At 39.3% G+C, this 25689-nt stretch overlaps 1 protein-coding gene across 5 annotated transcripts in view; it reads right to left on the reverse strand.

Annotated features, from left to right (window-relative positions):
* Window positions 1-2429: 2429 nt before the first annotated feature.
* Window positions 2430-25689, reverse strand: part of MGAT4A (alpha-1,3-mannosyl-glycoprotein 4-beta-N-acetylglucosaminyltransferase A) — a 95611-nt gene continuing 72351 nt past the window's right edge. For 4 of the 5 annotated variants that reach the window (XM_081327638.1, XM_081327637.1, XM_081327636.1 and 1 more), the window contains 6 exons: window positions 22515-22622; window positions 14993-15186; window positions 11143-11221; window positions 9843-9909; window positions 9066-9178; window positions 2430-7891 (listed from right to left, as the gene is read on the reverse strand). In XM_081327638.1, the coding sequence (XP_081183764.1) occupies window positions 7856-7891; window positions 9066-9178; window positions 9843-9909; window positions 11143-11221; window positions 14993-15186; window positions 22515-22622 (597 nt within the window). In that variant the 3' untranslated portion in view covers window positions 2430-7855. Of the gene's footprint in view, window positions 7892-9065; window positions 9179-9842; window positions 9910-11142; window positions 11222-11912; window positions 12142-14992; window positions 15187-22514; window positions 22623-25689 lie in introns of those variants that run through there. The other variant, XM_081327639.1, reaches the window with a different exon arrangement.

A 25689-nucleotide genomic window follows, 5' to 3' on the forward strand; every position in this document is an offset into this window, starting at 1 on the left:
CAGGGTCAACACAGCCGTCTACCAGGAGATTTTGGAGCACTTCATGCTTCCTTCCGCAGACAAGCTTTATGGGGATGCTGACTTCATTTTCCAGCAGGACCTGGCACCTGCCCACACTGCCAAAATCACCAAAACCTGGTTCAATGACCGTGGGATTACTGTGCTTGATTGGCCAGCAAACTGGCCTGACCTGAACCCCATAGACAATCTATGGGGCATTGCCAAGAGAAAGATGAGAGACATGAGACCGGACAATGCAGAAGAGCTGAAGGCCGCTATTGAAGCATCCTGGTCTTCCATAACACCTCAGCAGTGCCACAGGCTGATAGCTTCCATGCCACGCCGCATTGAGGCAGTAATTGCTGCAAAAGGGGCCCAAACCAAGTACTGAGTACATATGCATGCTTATACTTTTCAGAGGTCTGATATTGTTCTATGTACACTCCTTGTTTTATTGATTGCATGTAACATTCTAATTTACTGAGATTGTGGATTTGGGGTTTTCATGAGCTGTACGCCATAATCATCACAATTATGACAAATCACGGCTTGAACTATCTTGCTTTGCATGTAATGAGTCTATCTCATATATTAGTTTTCCCTTTTAAGTTGCATTACTGAAATAAATGAACTTTTGCACAATATTCTAATTTTTTGAGTTTCACATATGTGTGTGTGTGTGTGTGTGTGTGTAGATCTTTGGTCATTCGGGTTTTTTCCCACGTAGAATTGGAGGTATCAGGGCAACATTTTGACGAAATCTCATCCGTCATCCTCAGGCTGGTGGCTTCAGCTTCGTTCTTCTGGGAGAAGTGTGTGGTAGTGGCTGTTTTTTCTTCTTTTTTAAACTGCCAGAGGGGGTGTGGTCTGTGGGTGGAGGTGTGCTCTGATTGGGTGGGGGGTTAGCTGTGTTCTGATTGGGTGGGAGTGTATTTTGAATGGGGGCTGTGTTCTGATTGGGTGGGGATGTGTTTTATTTTATTAGATTTATATACCGCCCTTTCCCGAAGGACTCAGGGCAGTTTACAGGGTATATAAAACCAAACCAGTACAAAAGTTAAAAACAATTAAAAAAGATTAAATCATCCCTAAAAATAAAAACCCCAGTTAAAAATTCTCAGCCTGGGCCGGAGAGCTCAAAGAGCCAGGTTTTCAGATCCCGGCGAAACGAACGAAGGTCAGGGGCAGTCCTAAGCTGCACGGGCAGCTGGTTCCAGAGGGCAGGCGCACCCACAGAGAAGGCCCTTCCCCTGGGTGTTATCCGCCGGCAGTCTTTTACCGGCGGCACACTGAGAAGACCCTCCCTGTGTGAGCGCACTGGACGAAGGGAACCTGATGCTGGCAGCAGGTGTTCCCGCAGTTTTGAGTGGATGGGCTGGTCTCAGCTGCCAGCCTTAGACCTGAACTGGTGAGTTGTGCTGCTTTTGTTCGGCTCCGTGTTTGTGGTGGTGCCATGTTTTTATAGTGGGTGTCAGTTTGCTTATTGTGTGGTTTGGAGGGGTTTAAAGTGGCTGATGTTGCAGCTGTAGTTAGGTTTCTGTTTTGTGGTTGTGTGTCGTTATCGTTGTGGGTTCGGATTTGCTTTTTGAATGGTGTGGTGATGTCATGTGATGTTATCATGAGTTTGGGTCTGGTATCATTCTTGGTGGTTGGGACTCATCTGTCAATCAAGGCGGGTTTCCAAATTGCTGGTAGGCGAGAGGTATCATCTCGTTTGTTCATGCTGTGGGGGCGTTTTTCTATCTCGATGGCTTCTCTGATTATTCTGTTGTTAAAATGTTCAATTTTGGCGATAGTTCTGGTTTTTTAAAAATCAATTTTATGTCCCATGGCTTTAAAGTGTTGGAACAGGGATGAAGTTTGTTCTCCCCTTCTGAGTGAGTTCCTGTGTTCTTCAATGCGTGCACTTATTCTTCTGTTGGTCTGTCCGATGTATGTGGTGGGGCAGGTGGGGCATGGGATTTCGTATACTCTGGTTTTCTAACCCAATTATGTCTTTGGGGTTTCTTAGGATGGTGGATATTTTTCTGTCTGTGTAGAATGCTGTTTTGATGTTGTGTTTTTGGAGGATCTTGCTGATTCTGTCTGTGGTCCCTTTTAAGTATGGGAGGAGGGCTTTGCCATTTTCTTGTTCTCTGTCTTGGGTTTTTGTGGGTGTTGGTTTAAAGAGCTGTTATTAAGCAAAGAAATCAAAGTGTTGATTAAGTTGGTAATCATGTTTCTTTGGAATCTGTTGGCTGTTAGTACATTAGTGATATATATATATATATATATATATATATATATATATATATATATATATATATATATATATATATATATATATATATATATATACATATACACACACACACACACATATATACTATCACATATAAAAAGCATTTTATAGGTTTTATGTACACAAGTGTTTCCAGCAGTATTTATCTAATACAAATACTTCCAGTCCTTCTGCAAAACTTTCCAATTGTTTTTCTAGTTAAAACTCCAGAATGCAGTTTTTAAAAATATTTATTTCAAATAGTACATGGGCAGCTTGTGGCACATAGCGCACTGATGAAAGGCACAATTAACATGACCCAGTTAGATTTTCAAATGTAGCAGCAAAATTAACAATACCGAAATCTAGCTCTAAAAAAAGTTTTACAAGGAATTAACCACATCATGGAGAATGCCAAGGAACCTGGCTGTAGGATGAAGCATTCACAAGCATAAGAACAGAGAGACAACTAGAAAGCTGACAGAGTCAAACAAAGGAGTTGGGCAACTCTAAATGTTTTAAACCAGTACACTGGTTTCTACTGACAGTCAAAATAGCATCTTCAAAACACCATAATTCAAGTAATATACAAGTTGTTCCTTTCCCCAGAAGGAGGAAGTAGACTGAATTTGAGACCTAATAGACAAGAAGGGGCATGAAATAATATTTGTACTTTTGCAGGAAGAATTTCAAGTTTCTTTAGAAAAAAACATTCAAAAGCTCCTTTAAAACTGGATTTTTTGAGCACCAGAAATATCCAGACACCTTCTATTAATATTTTAAAAATAAAGGTAAAGGTTCCCCAGCACATGCGTGCTAGTCGTTTCTGACTCTAGGGGCTGGTGCTCATCTCCGTTTCAAAGCCAAAGAGCCAGCGCTTGTCCGAGGACGTCTCCGTGGTCATGTGGCCGGCATGACTAGACGCCAAAGGCGCACAGAACGCTGTTACCTTCCCACCGTTATTTTAAAAATAACTATACTTAGATTTAGTATTTCTAATCTTAGTATTGCTAAGATTTAGTATTTCAGTAAAATAAAGAATGCTAGCAACTTGAACATTTAGTTCAGCTGCATTTATATTAAGAAAATACGAATGTCAGAAAATATAAGAAAAGTTATATCAGGAGTTTGCAACTGCTTTGGGATGCTGGCTATATTTAGAAAGCCGAGAATGTATTACAACCCGAGCACAATGAAATCTGGGAATAGCTCTGGCCTACTCTCAAAATGGCTAGTATGAGGGGGGAAAAACCTATGGCAAAGTACAGATTCTATGTTACCTTCCAGGGACTCTTCTAAACAAAATTCTGGACAGTTGCCACACATTTTATTAGAAAACTTATGAACTATTTTTTGAATTAAAAATAAGCCTAGTACCATGTATTAGATTCCCATTTTAGAAACTCAGAATTTAAAAAAAAAATTCTGGTTGAGCAGATGCTAGAGGATGTGTTCCACAAGTTATTAACTACTCCAAATTATCAGGATATACTTTTTTGTTATGTCACGAACTGAGAATTTTCTACTGAACCTACTTTCCAGCAACCTAGTGACATATAATCCTTGACCTGCAACCACTCGTTTAACAACTCTTTGAAGTTACAATGGCAGTGAAAAAAGTTAGGGTTATAATTGGTCCTCACACTTGCAACCATTGCAGCATCTACACATTCACAGATGAATGTGGCAACTGGCATGTATTTACGATGGTTGCAGCTTCCTGGGGTCAGGTGATTACCATCTGCAACCTTCCCAGCTGGCTTCTGACAAGCAGTCAGTGGAGGAAGACAGATTCACTTTACAACTGCAGTGATTTGCTTAACAACTGTGGCAAAAAAAGTTATAAGATTAGGCATGACACACTTTACCACTGCCTTTTTAGCAACAGAAATTCTGGTCACAACTGTGATTTTACATTGAGACTCTATAATACATTCTTTATAGCTGCATTCATGTTCTGATGAACTATTCATGTATGTAGTTATTGAAAAGCAATAAGCTTTTTGAATATTCCATTCAGTGAAATTATTCTAAGCACCAACTCAATGCATATTGGTTTGGTTTTGGGGTTTTTTTGTGTGTGTGTCTGGCCTTCAAGTCAGTATTATACTGACTACTGGTAATTTTCTGGACAATTCTTTGCTATTTTCTTGGCAGGATTTCAGAAGTGGTTTGTTATTGCCTCCTTCCTAGACCAAGAGAGAGGGGGACTGTCCCAAAATCACTCATCTGACTTCATGCATAAGGCAGTGTCTCCTAGTTTCTAGTCTAATGCCTTAATCACTATATTGCCTCTCTCACTGTTATTCTTACAAAACAACAATCTAAATCTTCCACTAGAAAATAAAATAAAGCATTTGAAGTGATTTTTTTAATAATCTCTATTACACCATCAGATTAACTGAATGTACTTAGAATTATGCTAGGACAATACCATTAAGTCAATTCTATTACTATTGCTCAAATGGTGGTTAATTGTACATAACTCTTTTCTTCATCAGGGCATTAATAAACATAGAAGTTTATTAGTCCATTTAGATCAATGGCTCCCAACCTTTTCTAAACCCCCACCCCTAGAATGCTTCTGATATATTCTCGCACCCCTTACAAAGGTTTGAAATAACAGCAACAAATTATGCACATACACTATAATTTTGAAAACCCAAGTTTTTGCACCCCCTGGAATATTGTCTTGCACCCCTAGGCGGTGCGAGTACCCCCGGTTGGGAACCCCTGATTTAGATATTCTTATACAACTGGCCAATTGCTTTGGGAGATGGGTGTTCTTACCTGATTTATCCTAAGCCTGTCAGATCTTTAAAGCTGACAGTATAAAGAGTTGATATTTACTACTTTTCCTCATTTCCAATTGGCAACACAAGAACACTTTGCTAGTGTACCTCATCTGTGCAATTCTTTATTACATGGAATGGTTTATACCTAAGACAGTTGTCTATTTATAGAAGTTTCAAGAATTAAAGTTAAGGATTTAAATATAACTAATACTGCATAGTAGAATACTACTGAACACAGGGAATATTGCATCTGACTAAGCATGCCTAAAGTTGCATTGGAGAAGATCACTTTTGATTTCTAGGTTACTGTTAAATCAATTGGCTAGTGATTTTGGAGAGAGAAACTTTCCCCAAAGACCATACATTCAATGGGAGGAAGTGATCTATTGGTCTTTGGAAGAGAATAGCAAATTACATTTAGATCTAAGGTTCAGACTAATTTTTAAATTAAATACAAAAGGTTAATAAACCTGCACAAACTGCAATGGAATAAGCTTCTAGAGATAGAAAATCTCACATTTATGCAGCAGAGACTCATAAATCACTGATCTGCTATGTTAGCTTGAGAGCTAGGACAAGTGATTATATAGCTTTACAACTTGTTTGTAGCAAAATTAAAATATGGAAATGAATATTTTCATACGTATTATTCCCTTTTCCATATAAAGAAAAGGTACATATTTTGAACAGTTTCTCACCTTCTCTGTGCTTTTCCTACCCAACCTTATTTTTGTGTAGGAAAACATTAATCTTGATTATCATTATTAAGTTTATCATAAATATACCATATCCCACGCACCCACCTTGATATGGCATGTCAATATTAAATACACATTCAATTAATGTTCAATATTATAGGCAGCTTACAGGTTATCTAAAAATAAGTTTAACATTTAAGATTTATTGAACATTTAGGAATCAGAGTTCTGCATTAGTTTATTATATGTCTGTAAAATAGGCCACTATTACTATACCTTTCATTTTAGAATCAATACAGGCCATCCATTAATTTTATGGAAGTAATATTCAAATTTATAACTTAGCTAGTATGTCATATAAGCACTTTTGTATGAATACGTCCCCAACCAACAAAGAATTTCAGCAAAACTATGTCATAAATATAGGATCCCATCTATTTAAAATCAAAGCAATCTCAAGTCTTGAATAATTTGAAACAATTCAAGTATTGTTTTCATACTGTGATCTTTTCTTTCTTTAGCAGTGGTCGGACTCTTCATAGACTCAAATAGAAAATAGATATCCAATCCCTTCAATTCCTTACAAATAATTTCTATATTTGATAGAAGGCAAGAGAGACACTGATTTTTGGCAAAAATGTACATTTGAGACACAGAAATATCTAAGAATTAATTCACAACACAAGCTATCACTATTAAAGAAGATTTAGTTTACCTGCGTGAGTCACAGAACTAAAAAAAAAGGCTTGGTTTTCACAACTTGGCTGGAGTTAGATAAGAAAAAAAAAGTTTTGTTACTATTATTACTTTACTATTGCATGTTTTCTGTGCTACAGAGCACAAAGTGCTTGAATTGCCTCTCTTCAAGGCTACCAAGCAAACATCTTTTTTCTTTGAAATATAAAAGAAGCATTTAGATCACAGAAGCCTTGCTTAAGTCAGTTGGAGTACAATGCTTTTAAGCAGAAGCTGGATCTTAAGAAATAGAAATCACTTCCACATTTAAGGACTGACAAAGTTACAATTATAAAAGCTCTGCTGAGGTTACTGTGTATCTATTCCATTATTCCTAACATAATGCTAAATTAAATCATTCAAAAGCACTGAGCAGAGTTCATTGAAAAGGGGATGCAAAACCAAAAAAAGTTGATTTCAGAAGGCATTGCTATCCAAAGGAGCAACTTGGTTGATTGCATTGAAGAAAATTTTACAAAGATTAAAAAAGAACAACTGTTATCAAAGTACCCCTTTAATGGGTAATGATTCAAACTTTAAATTGCTGCAGACTTCATTCACTCTATTGAAATATAAAATTCCTTAATTCCCAGGCTGTGAAAATCACAGGTAATGTTCTTCAAAGTTCTTGCATGCCATGTTTGTATCTTTGAACACCATATCCTTGATTCTGTGAACCTCTCATGAAGATGGTCTTCCGTGGAAACCCTTCTTATTTTTGTGGGATTTGTGCAGGAGAATCTGGCATGATACAAAAGTGCTTCATTGGCAAATTCAGTTTAACTCTTCTAACCATGGCAATATATTACAAAATATGATCATTAACCAAGTAAAATGTAGAGTTAACTCAAAAAGTAAGGTAATACATTAAAAAACTTAAGTTATTATTGGCATAAAAATATGTATTTTCAAATTATTTAATAAATTAAATACCCTAAAATTTTTGAATATATATCCCTGATAATCTATAAAAGAGGGTTTTCAATAACAAAATAAATGGAGTTTCAAAAAGTACCCTCTTCATAAAATGTATTTTAACACCTTTTTCTCATTTCCAAGGAATGTAACAATATATACACTTTTTTTGTAATTGCCCATCACCATTGGATACACCAAGGAGAATTTATCCCTAGCCAACCAAAGTCATGTTCAAATTATTAATCAAGATAAAGAATGCCAGGTGAATATCAGTTTCTACACTGTAATCAATCCTTTTTGCAGAGTCTATATTCTCAATTACAGTAGAATTCACGGGAGGTAGTGTTTCAGTGAGAAAACTGAGTTGAAATAAGGTGCATACTCAATATCTTCCTTCTGCAGTTTGGATGATTTTGCAAAAGTGTTCAAAATATTATCTTCTTACTTCTTCAATATTGATCAGTTGGGAGTTTTTTAATATGAATCTGTAATGCAGAATTGAAAAATGTCTGATAGTCCCCAATAAACAGCCAAACACTTAAGCAAACATAGATCATATACTTTTCAGTGTAGTGTAATCAAGTTATTGTAATAATTAACAAATGTTTGGGAGCATAACAAAATCACTTTTTTGAATGTGCTTTTGCATGTATTTTGGTACAAGAATGCCTGCTAACCAGAGATGGGATGAACTCCTAGATCAAAATTTACAGTATCTGTTATTAGAAGACATGATGAAAGAAATTGCTGAGAGATATTGTTCAATACATCTCTATGGCCATTACTACTGAAAGATTAAGGAGAAACAGAAACTGCCTCTTTTCTATTATAAGGTATGAAATAGTTACTTGTTATAATACTACTAACCAAAATTTCTTAGTTAATCTAAGCCAGTTTTTCCCAACATGACATTTTAGATGTATAGAACTTAAATGACAGTGCACCAGATTTGGCAAGTCTGATCTAAGTCATTAGGACCCCTGCAAACTGACAAACTTGACATGCATGGTTACTGTAAAAGGTTTTCTGAACTGTCTATTACAATGGACTAGCTCAATGATTCCATGAGCAGAATATACTGATAGAACACACTCTGACACTTGATAACAGAAGAAATGAATTTCTTTCCTCTGCTATTCTTAGAAATCAGATCTCAGGAACTGGAAAAACTTCTGAATAGCATTGGCGGTATTGTAGCTAGGAAAATTGAAAAAAGGGACATTCAACAAATAGGACATCTTTGGATCTAATTCAACTCATACCACTAGAGCAGGGGTGTCAAACTGCCAGCCTGCAGGCCGGACGTGTCATCCGGAAGCCGCACCCACCCCATTGCTGGCAATGGCAAAACTTTCCCGATACATTGCGCGATGTCATGTGATGTCACAAGTTTGACATCTGCATTAGAGTATCCAGTCTGTTGCAGGAAGTCAAGAATATACAAGTGCTGTAAACTGCAAAAAATCAAACTATGCTGAATTTTGCAGTAATAGCATTAATATTCCTCTTTACTGCACAGCAGCTACACTTTTATAAAGGAGAAATATTCAGAATAGCCACAAAGATTTAAGATATCATGATATTTAATATAAGAAACTTAAGAATTTAAATGTTTGAAGGCAAATGTTCTCATTATTAAGCATCCTGTTTAACTCTTACCTCATTTATAATTGCCCAGACAGATGAATTTTGTATGACCAGCAGCCGGATAGCTGTAATTGGATTTAAATTGCGACTGACTATTCCTTCTGCTCTGCCATTTTCAAATTTGCCTTTAAAAGCAAAAATAATTCTAAATAATTATACACTCAGCAAATACAAATCACCTACATCTAATCCTATTCATTTTGCACAAACAGATTATAAAACCTGGATTTTATGGATAATATGAAAAAGTCAAAGTTTTCATCTGCCATCTTATCTATTCTATCAAATGAAAATAGTATGGTCAGTAACTGGAAAATGAACAATTTCAAAAAAAGGCCTGCAGAGAACATGAAGAGTGCAAATAGCATTTGATTCAAATTCTTTAATGCTGCTGTATATTTTTGCAAAGCCAGATGGCTGCTTTAAGGAGACATTACATATGTACTCCCATGCACTCCAAGGTACCAGTTTGGAATAAATTCTGAAACACACCACCACCATAAAAACGCTTAAGTGGTGCAGACTTCAGAATCCATAATTAGATGGTTGCATTTTTTTTTCTAGATCTCAGTTCCAATGTGTCACAGCACACCTTCTTCTTTTGTGATAATGCCAACACCATATCGGCTGCTCAAATACCTTATCTAACATTAGTTCATGAAATTCTGTCACCTGAACTTGATTAGTATGCTGCTAGATCAATAGTAATGCAAAATGAACCATAACTTGAATTACCTAAGTTTTGTATTTAAATGTCTATAAAACAGAACTGTAGTGTTATTTAGTTACCTATTCTGAAATAACCATCTTCTAACCGTTTCTCTTTGGTTTCTTTGCTTAATAACAGCTCTTTATTCTGAAAAATGAGATATAAAATATTATCATCCCATTGATAAAGGATTTAATTAATTATTTAACAAATAACATGCTAATGAATTCACAATTCTTCCCCTCATCCCCACTTCATAATACGCTGGAAGCCAACAAGACTGGACTGGCCCCTCCCAGAAGAGGCCATGGTTGGTTGATACCAGAAAATGAAACAATATTCCTAAAAGATAATGATATGCTGCATCCTTTTATTTACATATATATAACTTATTTTAACACAAAATACATAATGTGATTTTGCCTTGTCTCTCACTTATCTCTGGAATGTTCAGTAATGGCATTTATGTATTGATCACCTTATATTCCTCTTTGAAACTTAGCTCAACTCCTATAAAATGTTGCTGTAGTCCAATACTAAATATATTTACTGATAAATAAACCCCAAGACAACACAAAATTGAAGTTTTACAAGTTAAGAAATTTAGATAATTTAAATATTATTTTTAATCATCTGTAAGGCATGCAGTCCAATACACCTTTCCTCTTTGGTTCTACCATTACTCAGCATTCTGAAGAAAGATGGAAAGATTTGTGCTTTAGATTGTAAGCCGCCCTGAGTCTTCGGAGAAGGGCGGGATATAAATGGGATTAAAAAAAAACCTATCGTCTATCAGCTGTTGCTGAATTACAAGACTTCCAACACGGCCTGTGGTGAGAGATACAGGAAGATTTAGTTTAACAACTAAAGTCAGGTTTATTGGTGATGCTCTATTAATATTTAAACAAGTCCTGTTCTGTGGGAGGGGGGGAATGCCTTCAGCTCATGAAGTCCAAGCTTATTTTTTAAGAGTGGGATAAAAAGAAATGTTGGTGATTCCAGACTTAGTTATTGCAGGAAGTGATTATCTGTAAATTCTCAGCCTTGAGCACACAAGGCAAACAGCCAGTGTAATCCCTAATATCAATAAAAGAGTGTTCCTGCTTACTCTCTTGTAATCCCTCCCTTCTACAGTGAATGTAATACAAACATTAATTATGTTCTTGCTAATTATCCAGTGTTGCGGTAAGCATTCAGCTTGGGAGTAGGAGAAAAGGAAAGCTGATATAAAATCCTAAGGACAGTCGTGGTCACATGATTTTTCCAACTTAGTGACTGCGCTATTTAGCAATCGAGTTCTGGTCCCAATTGTGGTTGCTAAATACTTGTATTTGTTGTTATATTCATAGAAAAGGAAAAAGGAATAGAGTTTTATCATACCTTAAGAGGTAATATGTCCACAGTTGTATTGATCAATATATCCCCTGGATGTTCTGGATTGCCACTATGGAACAGGAATCTATATCATGGAAAACAATAAAGAAAAACAAATTGAGAAAACAATCACAAGTAACCCATATATCTCAAATTCTATCTATGGAAGAGTTTACTTTCAGGTAATATGCAAAGAATTGTTATCAAGGATCAAGAACAAAACATAATATTCAAAACTGATGTTGCAAACAATTCATTATGGATAGTTTCAAATAGGTGTGACTCAAATGCCCTTAAGTAATACCTAAACAAGGTAACTAGCAGAATTTCAGTTATAACTATACAAGTTCAGAAGATTTTTTGTTCTATTTTTTTTGCTGAGAATCTAGTTAAAGACCATATTGAATTGTAAGTCGCCCAGAGTAATTGACAGAAAAGGACAGCTATACAAATTACACAGTTTCACAATTTGCAAATCCTCCTTCATTCATATTAGTGTATTTAATATTTGCTTAAAGCATCCACTTTATTATATTATTCCAACCAAATTACTGTGCTACTCTAGAAAGTTTTCTGCCAGTATTAACAGTTACTGTTTTTCAAGTGATTGCAATATTGCAGAAGATACTGCTCCTCTTAGTACTACTTGCCAAGCATCTAGCAACCCCCAGGACCTACAGTTATTTGAAAAAGGAAGTACATTTCATGTAAATGTTTCTTTTTTAAATATGTGGACATATCAATATTTCATCTTTAAAGATAATGGTGATGTAGTTGAACAAAATATATACATGAAGAATTGATATGTATTTACTTATTTACAGTGGAAAAAGTAAGTATGCCCTTAGCTCTAATACATGGTATTGCCTCCTTTGGTGGTAGCATCCTCAAGTACACAGCTTATAACTGTCTATCCATCTCTGATATCAACTGGGAAGATCTTTTTTTCTCACTACTCCATGCTGATTTTTTCAGCTGTGCAATGTTCTTGTACCCAGCAAGAAACTGTTGATTAATTAAAAGAGAAAAATGAAGCTCTTGTTCACTGAGTGTCAGAGAAGAATAGCATAGATGATGTGGTTCACCACTGTTCAGTCACAATAATTCTAAACGTAATTTTGAGGTTTTTCTGGATTATTATTACTGAGCCAATTACTTTCACTACTCCATCAAGTGTTTAGTGTAGGCTAAAGAATTATCTTTTTTTTAAAACTGCACTATATTTTGGAAACCCATTCTGAAGGTCTATATAATTTTATGTAAACAATAAAAATAACAGACTAAATTACAGAATTTCTCTGATGGTTTGATCCAATACATTTGAAATTAAAATAAATGCTACGCCATCTTTTCATACTAACAGCTAAAAACAAAATGTCAGTCAAATCATTTCCAAACAACAGAAAAATTATGGTAGTCATGTTTCATATGATATTTTCAGAATTATAGATCCTTGTTCCTCATCAAACTGAACATGACATCATGTAAGCATAATTGTAAAAATGTCATGTGAATGCATACATATTAAATCAGTGAGGGATTCTACACAATGGATTTTAAAGAGTCACTTCAGTTCATTACTTTTAAATGCTTTATATATACCATTATGTGTAAAAAGGTATTTCATACATATTTAATAGAATAAATATTTCCAGAGCTATGTATAAATACTACATAACAATGCAAAATTCACTTAAAAGTCACAGAGCAATTAATACATAAATAGCTTCATTTTATATCCAGTTTAATATTTCAATATATTTTCTAGCATAAATATGAGGGCAATTCAGAAACAAACATCCGTTTGAATATCAATGACAGACACTTGCAGATACAGAACATTTTTATATACACGTTAGAAAACTACATTACATTACTTTTTAACATAATTGCCATTCAAATGGTGTCACTTGTCATAATGTCTTACAAAGATTGAAATTCCTTAGTAGTAGTCGCTCGGCGGCAAAACTGGGCTATTTGGGGGGGGGGTGATCAAAAACATCCCAACGGAACTGCTTCAAAAGTTCTTGGGTGTGTCTAGTAGTGTCCGGGAGAGCATTATCGTGAAGCAACACCACACTGGAAGTGGTGCCATAGAAAATCCCACCAAATGTGAAGATGCCAAAGGAGTACTGCTAGTGAAGTTCATGGAGCGTGGTTCAACCATCAGTTCAGAAGTATACTGTGAAACGTTACAAAAACTCAGACGAGCCATCCATAACAAGCGACGGGGCATGCTAACTTCCAGTGTGGTGTTGGTTCACAATAATTCTCGCCCGCACACCGCTAGACGCACCCAAGAACTTTTGAAGCAGTTCTGTTGGAATGTTTTTGATCATCCCCCCCATAACCCAGATTTGCTGCCAAGCGACTACTATTAAGGAATTTTAAACCTTGTAAGATGTCATGACAAGTGCCTAAATTTGAATGGCAATTATGTCAAAAAGTAATGTAATGTTGTAGTGTATAATAAAAGTTCTGTATCTGCAAGTTTCTGTTATTGATAACCAAACCAAGGTTAATTTCTAAATTGCCCTCATACTTCATTGCAAGAATATAAATTGCATGACAATAAGCTTTAATTGCAAACTGCATTTTTAAATATATACAACTAAATATTGAGCTACCATCATTTTAAACTAAATATGAAAGCACACCCAGTAATAGATGAAACAAGACTGGTTAAAATTAGCATTCTCACTCCCTTTTTTCATGGTAGTTCCCTAACTCCGTGAAAATGCAACACAGAAGTATCTTGTTGTGGCAGTGGAGGATGAGAAAGATGAAAACTTCCTAAAATTAAGCAGATATCTTAATATTTTCTATTATTTCTATGCAGATATCTTTTCAATGCAAATACTTCCATTCAGGGAAGATGCTCACTGATTTTAGGGATTCCTGCTTCTTCTTACATTCCTGCAGTAAGGTAGTCCTTGATTTACAACCACAATTGAGCCCCAAATTTCTGTTGCTAAGTGAGACATATGTTAAGCAGATTTTGCCCTCTTTTGCGATCTTTCTTCCATAGTTGTTAAGTGAATCACTGCAGTTGTTAATTTGGTAACACGGTTGTTAAGTGAACCTGGTTTCCCCGTTGATTGTTCTTGTCAGAAGGTACGAAAAGATGATCACATGACTCTGGGACACTACAACCATCATAAATATGAGTCAGTTGCCAAGCATCTAAATTTTGATCATGTGACTATGGGAATGCCACAACGGTCATAAGGGTGAAAAACTGTCATAAGTTACTTTTTTAGTGCTGTTGTAACATCAAATGGTCACTAAATGGATTACCACCGAAAAGAAAATCTCTGAAGAAAATTTTCCAAATAGTAATCTATTCATTCTTGGTACTTTAAGAAACTACAGGTAGTCCTTGACTTACAGCTATTCATTTAGTGACCATTCAAAGTTAAAGCAGCACTGAAAAAAGTTTTCCTACTTATGACCACTACAGCCTTCCCATGGCCATGTGATCACAATTTGAACGGTTGACAACTGGCATGTATTGACGACAGTTACACTGTCCCAGGGTCAGGTGATCACTATTTGTAACCTTCCCAGCCAACCTCCAACAAGCAAAGTCAATGGGGGAAGACAGATTTGCTTAACGGCTGCATGATTGACTTACCAATTGCAGTGACTCACTTAACAACTGTGGCAAAAAAGGCCATAACAGAATAATCAGATGAAGCACAACTCAATTAACTGCCCTGCTTAGCTATGGAAATTTGGATCTCAGCTGTGGTCAAGGACTACTTGTAGTGTTTTCACTGTTTAATTTACCACCAGAAGATATTAACACCTTCAGCTCAGGAGACCTTTCATTTTAAAATGAAAACAAAAGAGTTACCTTTCTACATTAACTGGCTTGTCAAATTTAAACAAGATATAATCTCCAGCAACTGGTGTGATAGCCCAAAAAAAGTCTTCACCCATGTAGGCTTTTTCAAGAGCATGCCCTTGATAGACCTTTAATGTTGTAGAAACCTCTGCTGGTGGATTCACATGAATTTTATGCAATAATGGTTTCAGGAAATCTTTATCCTACAAAAAATGACAAGATATAATGCTAAGTGTGAACAACAACAACAAAGTATAGATGTATAGGACAGTAAATATATTTCCTGTAGTTTTCAAGGTTAGTACATTTCTCTTGCTAAAAATCATTTGTGACAATTTTCCAAGACACATTCCACTTAGATAAAATTGTAGTGAAAAGTTCCCCTAAGTACCACATCTGGAAATATTTTGTCCCACAACATATAGGAAAATGTAGTCCTCCTAAGTCCTGTTTATAAATTTCCCATTTTAAAGCTTTGTTTACCTTATGTTTGCTTTTAAACTATTTTTATTTTCAATCTATGGAATATTGCAGTCAGCAATAACAGTTCTGGATGGTTTTATTTGTTGCATGAGAAACAACCTCCTATACCTGCAGGTAATCCTAGACTTACAAACATTCATTTAGGAATTCTTCAGTTGAAATTCCAATGGCACTGAAAAAAGTGATTTCAAACCAATTCTCGCACTTACAATCATCGCACCACCCTGAGGGTCACAGGATCAAAATGCAGGCGCATGGCAACAGGGATGCATTTACAAAGGCTGCAGCGTCCCGGGGTGAGGTGACTACCATTTGCAATCTTTCCAGCTGACTTCCAAAAAGCAAAGTTAGTAGGGGAAGCTGAATTAATTTAATGCCATGGTTCACTTAATAACTTCAGGGGTTCATTAAACACCACGGCAAAAAGAATTATAAAATCAGGTGCGACTTACACAGCAACCTCATTGCTTAGGAATGGAAATTCTGGCTCCAGTTGTGGTTGTAAGTCAAGGACTGCCTGTACTATTGTGAAAACAATCAAGAGATGGCAAGAAAATAAGTAAAAGAAGGAAGTGACACAGAATAAATTCAAAACTGTCAGCTCTTTCAAAGCCACCAAAGCAGCCTAACATTTCTGAATATTTAATAACCCAAATCAAGAAACCACACACAGGAGAAGATGGGAGACACAAGACAGCTGTCACATAACCTCACCAGATGACGTTGCTTCTGCAACAAAAGGGTGCAGTGAGGCTTGACTATATTAGTTTCTACCAATTTGAAAATATGCTGCACATAACCTCACCAGATGACGTTGCTTCTGCACCAAAAGGCAAAGTGAGGCTTGACTATATTAGTTTCTACCAATTTGAAAATATGCTGCACTGAGTTGAAGTCACTTAGGAATATTGCAATATCAACCTTGGTAAAGTTTAAACAGTGTTCATTTCTGATGATAAATGTGTATTTATTTTCCTCAAACGTTCAGGCTCAATGTAAAGAAATATGGCAATGCTTAGAAAACTACTAATTCAAGTTGATGATAACTTACCCACAAGTAGATCTCAGTGTTGCCTTGAACCATGAGGTGGCCGGCATATAAATGTAATAATAATAATAATTGTAGGAGATTTTTAATGCAAGATTTGACCACAATGATTCCAGTGGTGGCGAACCTATGGCACACGTGCCACAGGTGGCACGCAGAGCCCTCTCTGTGGGCACACGTGCCGTCACCCCAGTCCTAGGCCTCCACTGCCGTGTAAAAAAAATGGAATTGCTTGATTGAACTTTTAGCGGCAGAGGAAGTGATGCGTCGGAGCTAAAAAAAAGGTGCCGTGTGGGGTTGGGGGAGCAGCGACAGCAGGGCGCTCCATGCGAGCGGTGGGGCGGGCCCTGTGCATGGGGTGGAGAAGCAAAGCAACAGCACTAGCATGGTGGTAGACCAGTTGCTTCCCTCCCCCTGCCAGACACCTGCCGAAGCTGTCCAGGATAGGTTGCCGCCCCCGCCCAGATGCCCCCACCTCCCCCAGGCGTTTTTTTTACTAACCTGCCTTTCAGCTGCATTCCATTTCTCCATTCGCTTCTCAGCCTTTGCCACGTGTTTGTGGAACAAAAAAAAGTTCCATGTGACTTTCTAACTTCTTGCGAGATCTCAAGAAGTTACTCTGATGGAACCTTTTTTTTTTACCGATAGTCCCACAAACGTGGCGCAGGCTGAGAAGCGAAAGGAGAAACAGAATGCAGCTGAAAGCCAGGTTAGTAAAAAAAATTGCTTGGGGGAGGTGAGGACATCTAGGCAGGGGCAGGCCCGGCAAACTTACCCTGCATGGTGGCAGGAGGATGGGGTGCATGCCCTTCCCATTCCATGCCAGTCCCTGCAGCCCCGGGGTGGCCATGCTAGGTGGTGGTAGGCAGGGCATTGAAGTGGGGGCCGGCAAGCCGACCAAAGCAGCAAGTGGAGCTCAGAGGCTCGGGGAGGGAGAGCGCTGAAGTGAGGCAGGTAAGGAAAGAAATCCTTGCTCTCCCCAGAAACTGCCTTTCTTTCCTTACCTGACTCCCAGCCCCGTGCTGCTTCTCCTTCGCGATCTGCCCCCGCCGTGTGCAAGAAAACAAAAGAAGTTTTATTTTGGGGGGAAAAGGTCAATCAATTCCAACTTCTCGTGAAAGATCACAAAGTTGGAAATGATTGATTGACCTTTCCCCCAAAAAAACTTCCTTTGTTTCCCTGCACATGGTGGGGGCAGATCGCGAAGAAGTGGCATGGGGCTGGGAGTCAGGTAGGGAAAGAAGGGCAATTTCTAGGGGGAGCAAGGATTTCTTTTCTTACCTGCCCCACTTGTTCCAAGGCCGCTTTCTGCTCAGACACATTGCTCTTTTGCTAATGGCCCGACCGCCCACTTCAGCGCCCTCCCTCCTCGAGCTCCACCTGCTGCTTTGGTGGCTCTGTAGGCAGAGCTGCAAAGTTCTCTTCTCTGACAGAGAAGCTCTGCCTACAGAGCCACCAAAGCAGCAGGTGCCGGGGCCGGGCTGGGGAGGGCCCAAATTTGGCCCCCCAGGTCTGTCCCAGAAATGTCAAGGGACCGACCCCCACTGCCCCAGCCCTGGCCCACCCCAACCTGGCTGGATGCCCTCCTGGTGCACGCACACGAAATGGCGAGTGTTCAAGGGCTGGTGGTTTGTAGCAGCAGTTGCAGCTCATTTGCCTCACCCTGCCTCACCCCACCCCTCCCAGCCTTGCCCGTCACACCCAGCCATTCCCCACTTTGCTGGGCCTCTCCTTGTCTGGTTTTGCTGCACTGTCTTTCCTCCCTTGGGCCTTGGCGTTCTGTAAGCCTAGTGCCCCAGGGCATGCCCAGCCTGTGGGATGAAAAATGCGGAGATGGGAGCACGCAGTGACACAAGCTGAGCATCGGCTGGCTCCCATTTGCCCTCTCCATTGGAACTGCTGCCGGCCGGCAACGTGTGGTGGCTGGAGAGAAAGGGTGAGAAGGAGGAGAAAACAGAAAGGGTTTCTCTCTCTCTCTCTCTCTCTCTCTCTGTCTCTCTCTCTCTGTCTCTCTCTCTCTCTCTGTGTGTGTGTGTGTGTGTGTGTGTGTGTGTGTCTGTGTGAAAGAGAGAGAGAGCCAGGAGGAGAGGAAGAGGAAGCCGAGGTGTTACAAAAAACGGGAGCCTCCCCCTTTTTCCCCCCTTCTCTTTTTTTTAACCTCCTCCCACTCTGTCCAGGTGCAGCTGGAGGAAAAGGGCGAGAAGGGGGAGAAAGCAGTTGGAGTTTCTGTGTGTGAGGGGGAGAGACAAAGAGAGCAGGGAAGCGAAAAGTGTGGGGAAAGGAAAGCGTAAGCAAACTTACAAAAAAGGGGATCCATCAGCAGTTCCATGCTGCCTTTCTTTATCCGGTGTGAATGCTGCATCCCCCTCTCCAGTGGAGAGGGCAATGCTCAGCTTGTGCCTCCGTGCTCTCCATCTCCCTGCCTTTCATCCCACAGGCCAGGCGGCAGGCGGGCTGGGCCCCTTCTTTCGATCCCCCTCCAGGGCGGCCCTGAGGAACTAAAACTGACCACATTCTGGATGGTCGACATGATGTTTAGATCAGCGTCACCCCTGCCACCAGCACCTCCATGGCCCACCGCCTGGCATCACAGCCTGTGAGCACTTCTCTTCCCCACCCCTGCATGGGAAAGCCACCGGCAGCAAAGAGAAGCAAGATGACAAGACTAGATGCCAGGCAGTTTGCAGAAGGCCAGCGAGAAGGTGAGGCCATCTGGGGGGGGGCCCGTCAGGTTAGTCACGTTGCGATTCTCAGAAAAGTGAGAGGCCCGAAAGAAATATATGGAATTATCTGCAAAGGACTTCTGGCTTGGAGATGGCTTGGAGCAATGCGTTGCATCAGGGAGTGGTGTGCAGGCAGGCGAGAGAACAAACTCGCAGATTGGCTTTGTGGTCTATTCTTGCCACCTCCCCTACCCAAAATCACAGAACTCTTTGGATTGAATGGGAAGTTAAGAGTCAACTCCTCCCCAATTATTTTGTCAGAGGCATGGAAAGTTTCTTGTTCCTACTTCCTCTCATCTGCTCTTTTATAATTTAATCCAGCCTTACCCAAACTAATGTCTTTTGGGTGTCATGGACCACAGTTCCCATAATCCTATGGCTGTGCTGGCTACAAATGGAATGCCTTATTTTCTCTGCAGTATGTGCCGAGGAGGCACTAGGTCTGTGGAATTTAGATGTATTTAAACATTTGTTTCTTCTGCCTAATTTATTAAATCAACATCTAATTCGAAATTAAATGTTTCTGAGAAATCCAGGGTGGTTTACAAAAAAACTCTCAAAGACAGCTACTGTAAAGCATCACCACCACTGCTTCAAACAATATTAAAAGTGTGCATTTTAAGAAAGAAAAATAGTAGTAATTTACTTAGTGTTGTTTGACCATAAAATGTATTGTTTTTCTACATATGCCTGGCTGAACAGTGTGTTTGGAGTTGCCTATAAATGGGTGAGGGATGCACTGTTCATATTTTCCTTGGAAGAAAGTTCTATAATTGGGGTGCTGTCTCTGAGAAGGCTCTGCTCATGGCCACTGTTCTATAAACCAAACCAGGGGGACCATCTGGTCTAAATGAATAGCAAACATAGATGATTAGGGGGCTGGAGGCTAAAATATATGACAAATGTTTGTGGGAATTGGGTGTGTCTAGCTTAGTGAAAAGGACTAGGGGTGGTGACATGATAGCAATGTTCTAATATTTGATGGATGCCACACAGAGAAGAAGGGGTCAACCTATTTTCCAAAGCATCAGAAGACAATAATAGATGGAAACTAATCAAGAAGAAAACCAGCCTAGAATCAAGGACTTGTGAAAGCAACTAACCAGTGAAAAAGCTTGCCTTCAGAAGTTGTGGACGCTCCATCACTGGAGGCTTTTAAGTAGAGACTGGATATTCCATTGTCTGGAATATATGTCCCCTGCTTGAACAGGGACTTGGACAAAAGATCTCAAAGGTCTCTTTCTACTCTCTTACTCTTTGAGAGAAACACTGCCAACCTCTTCCCCTCCCCTCATCTCTTCCTGGGCACAGAGGGAAAAAGGGAAGGAAGGAAGGAGGGGAGGGAAACAGGAAGAAAGAAAGAGAAGGAAAGAAGGAAGGAGATGGGAATAGGAGGGAGGGAGGGAAGGAAGGAAGGAGGAAGGAAGGAGATTGGAATAAGAGGGAGGGAGGGTCTGAAGGAAGTCCTGCCTTAGGTCTTGGCCACCAGCAGCCCTGTTGCCCTTTTGCCATCCCCTGGTGGTCTCTCATCCTATTGCTGAGGATGCTTTGGTTACAAAGCCAGGTCTCCTTGCATGGAGAGGGAGTGGGCCTTCCTCTGACCCATGCACTTTGCCCTCCTGCACCCACCATGAGCAACCTGGCCAAGGAGAGTGAGCACAGAAGCAGTAGCCTTGAGGAGGAGGTAAACACAACTGGGCACCCCCTCAGGGATGTGCGGCTAGGGTAGGCAGGGCTGTGGGGTCCTGGTGCCATGGGAACTCAAGGGCCAGGCTGGGTGCTTGATCTCCGCTGCCCAGGGCTCCAGGCAGTCCGTGCCACCGTCCAGGGGCCTGTATGGCCTGAGGCTCAGTAAGGCTCCTCCAGTGGACCATGCCCTGGCGCTCGCCCTGGTCCCACCCACCCCTCTGCCGGAGACCCTCAGATCTGCCCCAGTCCTGCCCAGGCCCACACGTGCCTCTGACACGAGTGATGTCAAGCTGGCCATGCCCACCCAGTAGGCCACACCCACCCTGCAGGGCACACCCATCCAGCACCTGATGATAAATGTGGGGTTTGGGTTGCAGTTTGGGCCCTTTAGAGCCGTGGTAGCACAGTGGTTGGAATGCAGTACTGCAGGCTATTTCTGCTGATTGCCGACTGCCAGCAGTTCGATCCTGACCGGCTCAAAGTTGACTCAGCTTTCCATCCTTCTGAGGTCAGTAAAATGAGAGTTCAAGATTGTTGGGGGCAATGTGCTGACTCTGTAAACTGCTTAAAGAGGGCTGTAAAGCACTATGAAGTGGTATATAAGTAAGTGCTATTGCTATTGCTATTCAAATCTCATAAATATCCTTCAGAGGTATTTTGCCTCCACTGTTGGAGAGCCACCAATCCAATGTCCAAAATTTAACTTCACAGGCTTTTGTATTGCAAAATGCTTTAACAGCCTCAGTTTACATATCCTAAATGGTGTTGCCCTTAGAGACAGACCTGGGAAACTTACATTTTGGTCTGGTCTCAAATGATACACCCCTTGCTTGAGGACTTGTGAACTTCCTAAAAGACCATACAACAGTGAGTGCTTCTGACTGTGATCATCTACCAATGACACTGTCTCTTCATTTAGATAAGAGAATTGACTGATATTCCCTGTCTATTGGACCCATTGCATGTGGTGCAATGCTCAGGATGTATAAGATGGTCATTGAAAATGAGTATAGCATTAAAAGAGCTTCTGAACTCTTCTCATCTAAAAATGGTACATCTTGAAATAATATCATCTCCCAATCATGACCCCATACCTAAGCACTATGTGTCTCTGATTCAGATTTGGAAACAGATTCTAGTTAACACCCACTTTAACAGAACTATCAATTGATCAGTATAAATTAAATCACTGACTTGACCAGGACTTCCAGAAAGAGGGGAAGGGAAGGGAAGGGGAAGGGGAAGGGAAGGGAAGTAAAGGGAGATCTTGTGGTGACTTTTAGGGATTTCTAGATGCAGTCATATGATCATGATCTGGTTGCCTGGCAACCAATTAGCACTTATAGCCATGCCTCCCAACTGATTTGTGACAAACAGACAATGGACAATGAAGAAGTAAAGTCATAGTCATTTGATGTCTCACTTAATGACAAAATTATACTCAGATTTTGTGGCAATTGTATTTAAATACAGCATATAGTTAAGAAACATATATTTAAGAAATATGTATTTCTTAATTAAGATTGATTAATAAACATGTTTCCAAAAATTGGTGTATGTGTATATGTTGCCTTCGATCAGTACTCACCGTGAGTTTTTGAATCTTTCCTTCTAAGGAAGAGTGTAGACCCACATGCTGAAAAAGTGAAGGCCTGAACCGTATTCTGAGATTTGATTTCTGGCGATCACAATGTTTCTTTAACAAAATGGTGGAAAATCTTATTTAGCATAAGACACATCATCATCATACATGGCTTAAAAACTAGCCATCTGGACCATTTATTGCATTCTTACCTTGTTTTTATTTAGCAGTCATGATTTCATTCAGAATAAAATAACGTATTCCCACCACTATAAATATTCAGTCATCGGAACTTTAGTAACTGATTATATAGGAAGTGGTGAATAGTTTATCATTCATCTCTCACAGCTGCTAGGATTTCTAAATTCTGAGAAAAATATATTTTCCAATTGCAACTTTTACTTCTGCACTCTGCTATGTCACTCTGCTATTTGAAATGCACTTAATTAAAATAAAAATGTCATGCCTAATATAATAATATATAATATATTAGGCATCATTCTTACTATGATTTGGTCTGAAAACTAAAATTCAACAAAAATTAATATTTCTGATTTTAGTATAAACTCCTTTGCCTATTGTTGTCTTCTTTCAATATTCTGGTATATCTCATATGGATATACATATACATATATATGTGATATATATATATGTGATATATATATATATATATATATATATATATATATATATATATATATATATATATATATATATATATATATATATATATATATATATATATATATATATATATATATATGTTTTCTGAGGTTTTCGCGGGTGCCTGTATGTGGATCCTTGGTTTTTCGGGTTTTTCCCCGCGTAGAACTAAAGGTGTAGGCGCAACGTTTCGACGGAATCCCATCCCCTACCCAATCAGAGCACACCTCCACAGAACACACCCCCTCTGGCAGTTTAAAAGAGAGGAACAAACAGCCACATGCTTCTCCCAGAAGAAGGAAGCTAAAGCCTGATGATGACGGATGGGATTCCGTCGAAACGTTGCGCCTACACCTTTAGTTCTACGCGGGGAAAAACCCGAAAAACCAAGGATCCATATATATATATATATATATATATATATATATATATATATATATATATATATATATATATATATATATATATATATATTGTGATATATATATGTGATATATATATATATATATCATCTCCATTTCAAAGCCGAAGAGTGTGTGTGTGTGTGTGTGTGTGTGTGTGTGTGTGTGTATATATATGTGTGTGTGTGTGTGTGTGTGTGTAAATTACTAACAAAGAATTAAGGGAGATTAAGAACTAAGTTGTGACTATAGCCTGCAGATACAGCCAACATTTCCACACATGAACTTTCCAGCCATTCAAAAACCACTCCTGGTTTCCAAGGCCTCAAGACATTGCCTATGTTTGACAGCTGAGCATATCTATTTCGGGTTCAAAAGCGACCCAAAGAAAGGACAATGGCAAATCACTTCTGTACTATGACTACGAAAATCTAGCTTGAATTTAATGGAAGTTCCTAGCAGTTGAGTTCAATGTAAGGGAAATTTTATTCCTTATCTGTGCATGCCCCACATTGCAGAAGCAACTCTTTTGCTCTTTGCAGTGGAAAAGATCTGAGGGATTTATAAGTAACCTTTCTCCCTTTGAAGGGGATTCATGCTTTACCTCTCCTTCTAGCTTCTGAGTCTGAACTGCTCCCTGGATCATTTAAAAGGAATTCTGGCTTGATTGTGCAGAAATGGCATTGAGAAGACTTCTGCTCCATGCCCCTACCACCTTGCTACTGCTGCTGACAGGACAGCACTTTCTTACAAAAGCGCAGGCAAGGGAAGGAACAAGGGAAGCAGAGCATCCCCAAGGACTGGCAAAGAGAGCTAGGTAGTGAAGAATTGTCTGTCCTTCCCTACTCTTCACTTCAACAGCAGCAGCACTAGCAGCTAACCACAGTTCCACACAAGGTCAATTTGATCTATCAGCCTTGTTAAAGACACAACAAGAGGAGCACTATGAGGAAGTGGTTTTACAAGCAACATTTTCTCCTGTCCTTGAAAGACAGATGGAAGAAGAGTACCTTGCCTGGAGTGTAGGGAAAAGTCTACACTATTTTCAAGAGAATCATCCAGCCCATGCAAAGCATGGTTATTATTGCAATTATAAAAATTGTGCCAGTCTCTGGGTAAGAACAGAAATTCTTGCTGACTAATTTTTCTGTTACATCAGGGGTATGGAACGATGGCCCTTTTATGACTTGTGGACTTCAACTCCCAGGAATTCTGGGAGTTGAAGTCCACAAGTCATAAAAAGGCCATTGTTCCCCACCTGAGTTACATAAAACCTGGCCTAGGCAAAATATAATATTAATTAGGCACCCTCAATACAGGGTAAATACTTCAACTGTTGCAGCTTTCAATCTATAGGCCAGGATACATGGTGGTAGTAAGGAGTCCACATTTGGAAAAAGGGGGATGGAATACCTGTACACAAATGCATGTTTATTCCTAAGTTGATTCAGGGAGATACCCTCCCTCCCCTCCCCCCAGCCATGGGTATACAAACTTCAGACAGGATATTCTCTGCTGACTATTTGCAGAAGGCATGCCATCTTCTGGGGCACAGCTGGAGAAGTTAAAATATTTTTAGGATATAATGCAGTCTTTATAGTACTTGGCCTCTGTAGTGTGTGTATAGTAGGGCCGTAGGGCCATGCAAAGCTTTCTAAAGGGGTGTTTTGTAAAATACAGTATGCTAGCATAAGTAAAGCATCCCTCTTTACTCTAGGTCTTCTGCAAAGTTTGGTGTGATTGCTTTAAAATGTTCATGGTTGTGACTACAGATACTTGCAGACAGAGCTGTCTTGTTTTTCTGGCAGTCTCAGAGAATTGCCGTCTGTGTATGCACATGCATGCAGCCAAAGACAGTTTTTGAAATTACGTTGCCAAACCTTCTAGAAAATGTACTTCTTTAACATTTCAAGAAAGGTACCTCAGTTATATTAATCATGCTTTTCAAAATCCCCATCTGAAAGCTTTGCACAGCTTCAAATAATTTCTTTCTGGTAATGTCTGGCCCATTAATCATATGTTCTTAAACATATCATAATACACTAAACGTTGTTTAGCTACAAGAGCTATAAAACTATGACTAAGTTTATTGATTTTCTTACAATCATGTCACATAG

The sequence above is a fragment of the Vipera berus genome (genome assembly GCF_964194415.1).
Source record: "Vipera berus genome assembly, chromosome: 4".
Lineage (NCBI taxonomy): Eukaryota > Metazoa > Chordata > Lepidosauria > Squamata > Viperidae > Vipera > Vipera berus.